Genomic DNA, 10,827 nt, shown 5'->3' with positions numbered 1-10,827 from the left:
AGAGTTTGAGAAAAAGATAAAAGAGATTGTATTTGGTTCGATTGTTGTTAGAAACCCTCAATCGGCCATAGTGTTTATATTTATAAGCCGGGAAGGACATACCTTTTTCAAATCAGATTTAAAATACTCTAAATTACAGATCTAACTCGACTCGGATTACACAGACTCAAATCGGTCTAACCGGTCGACTACGGTATTTGCCAATTTTAACCGCCAACAAAGTGTTCATGCACCTGCGGGCTGGGGCACGCATCTGAGTTCTGGGCTTCTTGGGTGCATCTATACGGTATACCACGTTGTATCATGGTGCAAAAAAAAACAGTACTAGTTACAAACGTGCCCACCATGATGGTGATGTTCATGCGAACTGTCAGCCAAAACAATATTCCTGGATGACCAACGATCAGCTGAGTTCTGTCCGGCACGCGAGCCCGGTGCAGACTGCAGTGGCGCACTGTCGGACAGAGACGGAGCCCTGGCGTGGAGGGAAACGAGAAAGTGATCGATCGGGCAGGACGAGGCCGAGGAGGATGCGTGACGGATCCCGACCGACCGGCACGAAGCGGCCAGCCGGCTACGCATTTCTTTTCCACCTCCCCCATGCCGTCTCCCTCGGTCCCTCCTCGTCCCCGAAATAACTGACCACTGACCAGGGGGCCGTTGGTAGGTGGGCGACCCGCCGGTCGCCGTCTCGTCTCGCAGCGACGCAACACAAAGCCCATGCCCATGCCCATCCCCCTGCCCTGGCCCTGCCTCCCTATCCACCATTCATGCCACCCTGCCACCCGCAGGGTTCACGTATCCGACCGGTGACCGGTAACCGCCGGCCTCCGGTTCCGGTATACCGGTCCGGTTTGGCCGGTTACCGGTCGGAACCGGTGGAATTCAAATTTGAATTCAAACTTCCCCGTTCAACCGGTTCCGATCGGTATGCCGGTCGGTTAGACCGGTATACCGGCCGGTTTGGCCGGTATACCGGCCGGTTTGGATGGTAACCGGCCGGTTTGACTGGTACAGGTCAAATTCAAATTTTTTTCTTTTTTTTTTTAAATTCAAATGCCCACAAAGTATACTAAATAAATGTTTGTACAACATATTTTAGTCTAAATGAACCCTCCAACTCTTTTTTATACTACTTTTACATTGTATTTGTATACTTTCGTATGCACGTTTTTTTTATTTAACTTATAAATTTCGCAAACCATACTAAATGAACGAATTTTTGAGAAAATTTGACACCATTAGATTCATCACACCTTGAAATATTTTTAGGAATTTTTTGAGAATTTTTCATTTTTTTGAATTCAAATTCAAAATTTGAATTTGGACCGGTTGGGAACCGGTCGGAACCGGAACCGGTCCGGACCGGTTTGACCGGTTACCGGTCAAACCGGACCGGTTCCCACCGGTAAGGTTAACCATGGCCACCCGGCCTTCTCGTGACCGACCCGCCCGGTCGATCGATCGCTCCCCGAAAATCGCCACCGCCACACGCGCTGCGCTGGGAGCCTCTCCGGCTCTACTACTAAGGCTCTGGCACTGCAGCACGGACGCGCAGGCCGGCAGGTCACTGTGCTGTCCCCTGCACCCGTTCATTAACCTGGCCGCCGCGATCGGAGACCGCCCGATCCCACGGCCGATCCGATCCGTCTTGCGACCCGGTACAGGCCTGTGCTGCTACTGCTAGTATCTGCTTCTAGAAATTAAAACAGTGGTTCCAGTGGCAAGCAATGGACGTGTGATCGTCGTCATCCTTGGGCCTGGACGATGACTGAATCCCCTAGTTGAAACCTGCAAAGCCACTAACCAAGATAAGCTTTTATCCATATAAAAAAAACAAGGTTCAATCTAAAAAAAACAAGGTAAGCTACGCTCCAAGTCCCAGCTCCCACTACCGATCGAACTACTAGTGGAGCTTTACACTCCGCAAGCTACTCACTCGCCACCACTCGCTTCTGCATTTACAGGTGTTGGCAAGTGCGGTGGAGTGGCGGCTCCTTTCTCCTAGCCTAGTCCTAGCGTTTTGGCACTTGTGGTGTTTGCGACGACCTTGCGGTCATCACCAGCCATCGAGATCATGCGATCGCGACCGTGGGGTGGCCGTGGCCTCGCCGTACGTGGCGGGGCAACCGATTCGGCGGCGGCGGCGGCGGCTCAGCCCGTTAGGACGTGCCGAACGATCAGTTGTTCAGCGCTCGATCACCCCGTCCGCCACTCCACGCTGCTCGTGACCGGCCACCCACCCACCCCTGTCCACTCGCGCGGCCGCCCCCTCCGGGCCGCCTGCCTTTTGCGGCTGCCGTCTCGGTGGTTGGAGCACGCGCACTGCTCCGGGCGGCCGGCCGGTCTGGGCGCCGCGCTGCCCATCCGGCGCGTTCAACCACCTCCGATCCAGGTCGCGCCGCGCCGTCAGGTGTGCTGGCTTGTCTTCTTCTCCAGTTGGGAAACAAGTTCCAGAGATCCGCCGGCCCAGCCTACCCTGCTGCGCTGCTCTGCTCTGGAAAATTCACTCGCCTGTTCACCTGTACGGCCTCTCTCCAGGCTCCGCTGTTCATGGAGCCTGAGATATTTTAGTTACTGCAGCGTGCAGCGGCCAGCGAGGAGGACTGAGGGGGTGGTCCCCCGTTCCCCGCCGTCGTCGGCGTCGTCCGCCCCGCTTGGTCCCTGTCGCGCTTAATGCCGCCATTAACTCGCTGCTGGCCGCTGCGGATGAGGCAGCTCAGCCGTGGCGCCGAGCTCCGCTATTAAATGCGCGCGCGTCCCTGCCGCCAGGACTGCCACCACCAAGTGCCCATGCTCCGCTTGGCTGCTTCAGCTCCCGGTGAAGCCGCCGCCGCGCGATTGGTCCCGCGAGGCTGATCGACCAGGACTCTCGGATGGCTCCGGCGTCCGCGATGGAGCTGGAAGCGCCGCCACAGGTAGCGGCGGCGGCCAAGGAGATCAAGTCGCCGGAGGTGCTGTCGTCGCCGCACCGCAAGAAGCTGGGCGCGCACTTCCTCGAGAGCGACGAGCGCCGCTTCTCCGGCGGCGCCAGGACGCCCCTGGGCGGCGGGTACGAGCTGCCGCCGCCCTCCGCGGCCGGCACGACGCCGGTCAACCTCCGCGGCGAGCCGATCGCGGACCTGTCGCGGACCGGCGGGTGGGTGGCCGCCTTCTTCATCTTCGGCAACGAGATGGCGGAGCGCATGGCCTACTTCGGCCTCTCCGTCAACATGGTGGTCTTCATGTTCAAGGTCATGCACCGCCCCTTCACCACCTCCGCCAACGCCGTCAACAACTTCCTCGGCATCTCCCAGGCCTCCTCCGTGCTGGGCGGCTTCCTCGCCGACGCCTACCTCGGCCGCTACTGGACCATCGCCATCTTCACCACCATGTACCTGCTCGGCCTCGTCGCGCTCACCGTCAGCGCCAGCGTGCCGGCGCTCGCGCCCTCCCAGCAGGGCTGCGACGAGCTCGCCATGCTGCTGGGCGCCTGCGCGCCCGCCGCGCCCTGGCAGATGGCCTACCTCCAGGCGGCACTCTACGTCACGGCGCTCGGCGCCGCCGGGATCCGGCCCTGCGTCTCCTCTTTCGGCGCCGACCAGTTCGACGAGCGGAGCCCCGGGTACAAGCGCCGCCTCGACCGCTTCTTCAACCTCTTCTACCTCGCCGTCACGCTCGGCGCCGTCGCCGCCTTCACGGCGGTCGTGTACATCCAGATGCACCGCGGCTGGGCCGCCGCGTTCGGCGCGCTGGCGCTCGCCATGGGCGCCTCCAACGCGCTCTTCTTCGCGGGCACGCCACTGTACCGCCACCGCGTGCCGGGGGGCAGCCCGCTGACGCGGGTGGCGCGGGTGCTCGTCGCCGCCTTCCGGAAGCGGAACGCCGCCTTCGACAGCGGCGGCTTCGTCGGCCTCTACGAGGTCGCCGGCGCCAAGTCCGCCATCCGGGGCAGCGCCAAGATCGACCACACCGACGACTTCAGGTGGCTCGACAAGGCGGCGCTGCAGCTGGAGGGCGACGTCCTCGCCGCCGGCGAGCCCGACCCGTGGCGGCTCTGCACGGTGACGCAGGTGGAGGAGGTGAAGATCCTGCTGCGGCTGCTGCCGGTGCCGGCGTGCACGGTGATGCTCAGCGTGGTGCTCACCGAGTTCCTCACCCTGTCGGTGCAGCAGGCGTACACGCTCAACACCCGCGTGGCGGCGCTGCACCTCCCGGTGACGTGCATGCCGGTGTTCCCCTGCCTGGCCATCTTCCTCATCCTCGCGCTCTACTACCACACCTTCGCGCCGCTGGCGCGCCGCCTCACGGGCCACCCGCACGGCGCCTCCCAGCTCCAGCGCGTCGGCCTGGGGCTCTTCTTCTCCGTCCTCTCCGTCGCCTGGGCGGGGCTCTTCGAGCGCTACCGCCGCGGCTACGCCGTCCGCCACGGCTACCTCGGCCTCTTCCTCTCGCCGATGCCGGACCTCAGCGCCTACTGGCTGCTCATCTAGTACTGCCTCATCGGCGTCGCCGAGGTGTTCTGCCTCGTCGCGCTCCTCGAGTTCCTCTACCAAGAGGCGCCCGACGCCATGCGCAGCGTCGCCTCTGCGTACGCCGCTGTCGCCGGCGGCCTCGGGTGCTTCCTGGCCTCGGCGCTCAACACCGCCGTCGACGCCGCGACCAGGGACGACGGCGCCGGCCGGCCGTCGTGGCTGGCGCAGAACATCAACGTCGGCAGGTTCGACTACCTCTACTGGCTGCTCGCCGTGCTCAGCACCATCAACCAGCTCGTCTTCGTGTACGTCGCCAAGCGGTACAAGTACAGGGTCAGGATCGACGCGCAGGCCACAGGTGTGAATAAGCAGTAGCTATTGGCGCGAGAAGGAGATTTGAATTTAAAGATGTGGATTTTGCTTCACTGGATTTGCTGTACCAATGCATTACCAGGAATACCAGTACTTCAAAAAAGAAGAAGAAAGAAACAGATTTGCTAAAGCTCCAATTCCCTGAAGAAGTGTCCACTGTAATGCTAGGCTACCAACCAAACATGGCCTTAATTTCGGCGGCGCAAATGTGGCACTCTATGTACTAAGGATGTCCAGGTGAAATTCCGTACCGTCTTCATAAACAAGTGCAAAATGCGTGAGCTCCCTGTGCTCACGCTCTCCAGGGGACGCATTTTGCCAACAACCTGCTCTTTGCTGTGTTCCTGCTTAATCCCTAAAAGAAACTTCAGATCTCCAATTCTATGTCAGCAGCCGCAGTAACTGAAACAGACCAGCTAGGAGCTTGGGCTTCCAACTGGGGATGCATTGTTGAGATCATTGAGTAAGCAGTTCTCAGGAACGAGTTGTTTTCATGCTGATATTAGCACACCATCTTGGAGGAATCTGCACGTTTGGAAGTATGAAAACGTCAGGATTTAATCATTCAAATGACTTCAGATTAGCAGCAGAACACTGTGTGGGCACAAATAGTATCAACTTTTGTAGTTGCGACCGATGTGTTTGCTTAGAGCAGTCGACAGTTCTGTTATCTGATATTTAGATGCTATTTAAGCTAAAAACATATGAATGCATAGTAATGTAGTTAGCTGCTATTTAAGCTTTTTTTTTGGGAACAGCTGCTATTTAAGCTAAAAAACATCAGAATGCATAGTAATGTAGTCAACAACCAGACCTTTAATAGCGACTATATATTCAGGCTATCGGCTCTCACTCAAAGTGTACTGCATATTCCAGCTATTTGGACACAATCAGTATTTTGATAGCAATGCTACTCTAGTATTATCAGTTGATAGCCAACTATATATTTGAACTGGATGTTCAGTCGCCTGTAGACAATATGCATGTGAAGTGCTATCAATTCATAGTCATTTAATCTTCCATAAGCATATGGAGTGATATAAGTTTGTAGTCATTTGAAAATCTTCCTTAAATATATCTTGAGAATATGAGTCTGGGAGAAATATAATAATGGTTCAGCACGAAAGAATGTGTACGAGAGAGTTCAAAATCTCACCTCATCAATGGCACAAAAATTTGGTGACACACAGATAACTGGATGATAGTACGAAGATCCACCATCGTACTGCTTACTGTTAATCAGTCATTCCCTAATTGCTTCAGCTTACTGCTCCTCGGTCATTTTCCAATTGCTTAAGCTTTGCTGCAACCTGCCTCATTGATGGCCGAACAGCTACAGAATCTGAAGTGCATGATAAAGCAATCTTTAGCATTTCAGTTAATCTATCCTTTCGTGCTGCATCCAGTAGTCCTCGAGAGAAGAATTCGCTGGTATTGTCTTCATGCATCAGCATCCGTCCCCACGATACAATCGTAAAGCCATCGCCAAACTGTGAGAACGAGGGATCCAAAGACCTCTTGCCTGACATCAACTCCAGGAGAACAACTCCAAAACTGTAAACATCAGCCTTGTCAGAGACTCTGCAGGTGGTTGCGTACTCTGGTGCGACATACCCAAAGGTACCGGCAACATCTGTGGTGGCATGCGTTTGTGTAACTTCAATCAGTCTCGCCAAGCCAAAATCTGACAAGTATGCATTAAGGTCCTCATCAAGGAGGATGTTGCTCGGTTTGATGTCTCGATGAATTATCCGGGGCGTGCAGGAGAAGTGAAGGAAAGCCAGTGCTTGCGCAACATCCATGGCTATCTTGTGAACCTCAGTCCAGGACACATTTCTGCTCCCCATTTCATGTATGAAGGTCTCGAGGTTCCCACCAGAGAGATAGTTGTAGATGAGGAAAGTATCTGATTCTCCGAGATGGTACCCAATAAGTGTAACAAGATTTCTATGCTGGATTCTTCCAAGGGTTCTGATTTCTGCATCAAACTGCTGGAGACCTTGGAAACGCCCCATGGCTAGCATCTTCACTGCTACAAGAAAACCAGGAACCAATTCAGCCTTATAGGTGGCACCAAAGCCACCTGATCCAATCAAGTTCTGGATGCTGAAATTTCCTGTTGCTCGGATAAGGTTTTCGTAAGTAAGCTCAGGAGGTGCATCTGTGAAAGTCACAACCACTTTTGTCCTCAAGTTTGAAATCTTTGCCTGTTTCCTTCTTTCACACACAAAGAAGAGAAGGATCACAAGAAGAAAAGATACTACAGCAGTTGAAGCTGCAACTAAAATCACCATAAGAGACTTAAATTTGCCTCCCCATTTTTTAACCCCTTTTGAGGAACTGATTGCTTCAGTTGGTGGTAGAGATGCATTTGTTCCCAAACATTGGTGCAGTAGGGGATTGCCGATGAAGAAACCGCAATCAGCAGGGTGCCTAAGATTAGGAATGTCGCCTGATAGGTTGTTGAATGAGACATCAAGAACTGTGAGTTGAGCTAGTTCACTGAAACTGGGAGGGATGCTTCCTGAGAGCCTATTGTGGTCAAGCCTCAATACTTGAAGGCGTGAAGCATCAGTTAAATGCAATGGTATGCTGCCTGTTAGGGAATTCCTTGATAAATCCAGAACCTCAAGAGCAGCCAAATCACCAAACTGCTCTGGAATCTGACCTGTCAAATTGTTACCCCTCAAGACCAAGCTCCTCAGAAGATGCAGACCAACTACATCTGCAGGTATTGACCCACTGAAGTTATTATAACCAGCATCAAAATTGTGAATAGAGATACAGCTTGAGAGCATGTCAAGACTTCCTGATAACTGATTACTACTCAAATTGATGGCAACACCTGTTGCAACCTTGCAGAATCCAAAAAATCTGACAGAAAGAGTGGTGTTGAACATATTGCCATTAAGCCACAAACCGTAAGAGTAGTTTCTATCTAGACTGACGGTAATAGATGGCAACACCCCACCAAAGCCATTGTTGCTGAAGTCATGGAGAGCAACATTAGCAATGCTCCCCAACTCAGAACCAAAAGGGTTTCCAATCAGCACATTACCAACCAATTCATTGTAGTACTGCATTACGATATCGTCACCAATCAAACGGCTTGGGCATTGTCTCTCGGTGGATGAAAGAAGTGGACCTGATAGAGAATTTCCACTGACATTGAGGTAAGTCAGACACCCAATTGCCAATTCTGCCGGCATTGAGCCCTCCAATCTGTTAAAGCTCAGATCAAGAAATGTCAAGTCCTGACACTCTCCGAGCCAAGCAGGCATGGTACCAGCAACGTAGTTCTGCCCCAGGTTCACTGCACGGAGATGGCAGGTACCATTCCTGGACAATGGCAACTGGCCATCAAGGTTGGCTCTTGGCGCCCAGAGAACCTCCAGCGCAGGAATTGTCAGCACTTCAGGCGGCATCCCCCCAACGAAGGCATTGAACTCCGGCTGCTCCCCAGGCGACGCCGTGAGGTTGGTGAGCACAAGCACTGCGAGCTCCTGGCAGTTGGCAAGCTCCCCGGGGATCCTGTCGGTGAGGCTGTTGCGTGAGACGTCCAGAACGCGGAGCGCGCCGAGGCGGCCGAGCTCCCGCGGGATGGCGCCCTCCAGGACGTTGCGGGAGAGGTCGAGGACGCGGAGGGAGCGGCATTGCGCGATCTCTGCGGGGATTTGGCCGACGAGGAAGTTGCCGGCGAGGCGGAGGTGGGTGAGCGCGGCGCAGGGGGGCGACGAGGAGTTGGCGGGAGGAGGCGGGATTTCGAGGGCGGCCGAGAGGCTGTTGAAGCTTAGGTCGAGGTAGCGGAGCGTGGTGGACGCGAGGAAGGCGTCGGGGACGGGGCCCGAGAAGTTGTTGGCGGCGAGGTCGAGGCGGCGGAGGCGCGGGGGCAGGGGCAGGGCGGCGGGCAGCGCGCCCGAGAGGGAGGCGGCGGGGAGGTCGATGGCCGCGACCGCGAGGGAGGAAGGGTGGCAGGTGACGCCGCGCCAGCGGCAGTAGCCGGCGGCGGAGGCGGCAGACCACGCGGAGAGGGCGCCGCCGGGATCGTGCGCGACGGCGGCCTTGAGCGCGAGGAGGGCGGCGAGGTCGGCGGCCGAAGAGGAGGCGAGCGTGATTTGTTGGACTACGAGCAACAGCAGCAGCAGGAGGAGGAAGGGTGGGGGTGGGGCCGCCATGGCGGCGGCCGGGCGGCGGCGGCGGCGGCGGCGGTAGCAGCGGGGTGAGGAGTGGAGTGGATGGAGAGAAGACGGTGAAGGCAAGCGTGCCGTGCCGTGCCGTGGATTTGAAAATCTCTCTCCTTTTTTTAATTTCTTTTGTGTGTTCAGTTCGTCCTTTTTGACCGTGGACCATGGTTTAGTACCGGCCCGTTTAAAAATGCATCTATTTAATCTTTTAAAAAAATGCATCTATTTCAAAAACAAAATCTAACCTTCAGGTTAAAATTTGTCCAGGTACAAACCCTCGGCATCCTAAAATGATGCAAACACAACCTTGGCCTTGACCGCCAGTGATTTTTTTTCTTAAAGTAGCTTAGACATGTCCTAGTTTTGGCACGTGAGCACGAAAGATAGTGTGATTCCAAGTAATTATTCATCCAAAATTGAAATGACCTGGCGAAAGCTTTGCATTCGGCACCGTAAGCTCGTCTACGAGTCGACACATCCCGTAAGCAAAGGAATGGAAAGGTTGAGACTTGAGAGTTGAGACAAGATCTTCAAAGGAGTGTCAGCAAAAGCCGCCATGATTTCGGTGACAAGATCATGTTTTATACTGGTAGAAAAGAAGAGTTTTATACCGCTGATTTCAGGGATAGGACAGGGGAGGGGGCTGTCAAGAGCAGCCAAGACGGCCGATGGGGTGGGACCGTGGGAGTCGGTAGGCTTTGGGAATCTGCGGCCAGGAGCCCGTGACCTGACCCGACCGTTGTCGCTTCCATGGGACGGAGGGCCAGTCAACACGGACACGGCTGCTGCACCGCGCTCTCGGCCACGGCAATACCCCGTCGGCCCATCCTTCCCTCGTCCATTCCCATTCGCTGCTCCGCCATGATAAACAGTGTTCATCCGGAGTAAACAATTTTAGTCCAGGAATCCTGATGGTCAGGTGACACTCGTTCCGCCTCGTCGCGCAAGGAATCCACCTCTACTTTTTTTTTCAAGTCTACTATAACCGATTTCAGGGCAAAAGCAGGGGTGTAGTTAGCGAAAAGTTGGGAAAAGGAGAGAAAAAAAAAGATACGTACTCGCTTCGTTTCAAATTGTAAGTCGTTTGACATTTTTTATTCTAAATTTAATCACTCTTCTTATTTAAAATTTATGTAAAATATTACTTCTTTTGTTGTGGATTGTTTTATCAATACAAAATTTTCAAGAATAATTTAAAGTTGACAATACTTGCACAAATTTTTTGAATAAGACAAGTGGTCAAATTTACAATAAAAAAATCAAACGAACTACAATTTGAAACGGAAATAGTAGTATACTGCAGTTGGAAAAGTGGAAGCGTGAACCTAGCGTAACTCAGTCAGTTAGATTCTTTTTACCCAAGTGCGACTCTCTAACTCACCACACGATGCTTAGTTACGGTTACTTAAAATTTTGATTCTAGATGATAATTCGTGTCGACAACAATGCGTCAATCATGATCTTCGTCAATCTCCAGTCTTGTACATACATGCGTAGTGAGTATACGTGCATCGAGGCTTGAGCTGTCTGTGTCCACGTGTCGGTACCGTGTAGCAGGGACACATACTCCTACTGCAGCAAGTCAGGACTCGCGTAGTCATCCGTAACTACGCCATAAGAGGCGGAGCAGCCGGGCCCCATGGATCAGGCTCTTACCTCACCGGGCCAACGGCCCCGGACCCGCACCCCGCTCTGGGACGGGTCCGGTGACGCCACGTGTCCCTGAGGAGGGGAAGCTCCGCGCCAGCGGCCGAGGGCCTGGACCCCATAGAGGTCCGCGACCTCCCCGCGTCCGTCCGGACCTCCCACGCGCGTGG

At 54.4% G+C, this 10,827-nt stretch overlaps 1 protein-coding gene and 1 pseudogene across 1 annotated transcript; one reads left to right on the top strand and one right to left on the bottom strand.

Annotated features, from left to right (window-relative positions):
• The first annotated feature begins 2,263 nt into the window (after window positions 1-2,263).
• LOC120706294 lies at window positions 2,264-5,753 on the top strand (annotated as a pseudogene).
• Window positions 4,833-9,097, bottom strand: LOC120706293 (LRR receptor-like serine/threonine-protein kinase RPK2). Its single transcript, XM_039990907.1, has 2 exons — window positions 5,983-9,097; window positions 4,833-5,351 (listed from the first exon to the last, which is right to left on the bottom strand). Exon 1 carries the CDS (start codon window positions 8,999-9,001, stop codon window positions 6,086-6,088), a length of 2,916 nt encoding a protein of 971 aa, XP_039846841.1. The 5' UTR covers window positions 9,002-9,097; the 3' UTR covers window positions 4,833-5,351; window positions 5,983-6,085.
• Window positions 9,098-10,827: the final 1,730 nt, after the last annotated feature.

This window comes from Panicum virgatum, chromosome 5K (genome assembly GCF_016808335.1).
Source record: "Panicum virgatum strain AP13 chromosome 5K, P.virgatum_v5, whole genome shotgun sequence".
Lineage (NCBI taxonomy): Eukaryota > Viridiplantae > Streptophyta > Magnoliopsida > Poales > Poaceae > Panicum > Panicum virgatum.
This window is presented reverse-complemented; position numbering and strand designations above follow the sequence as displayed.

Excerpts from the sequence above, each read along its gene's own strand:
- LOC120706293 (XM_039990907.1), bottom strand. The coding sequence starts at position 9,001 with ATGGCGGCCCCACCCCCACCCTTCCTCCTCCTGCTGCTGCTGTTGCTC.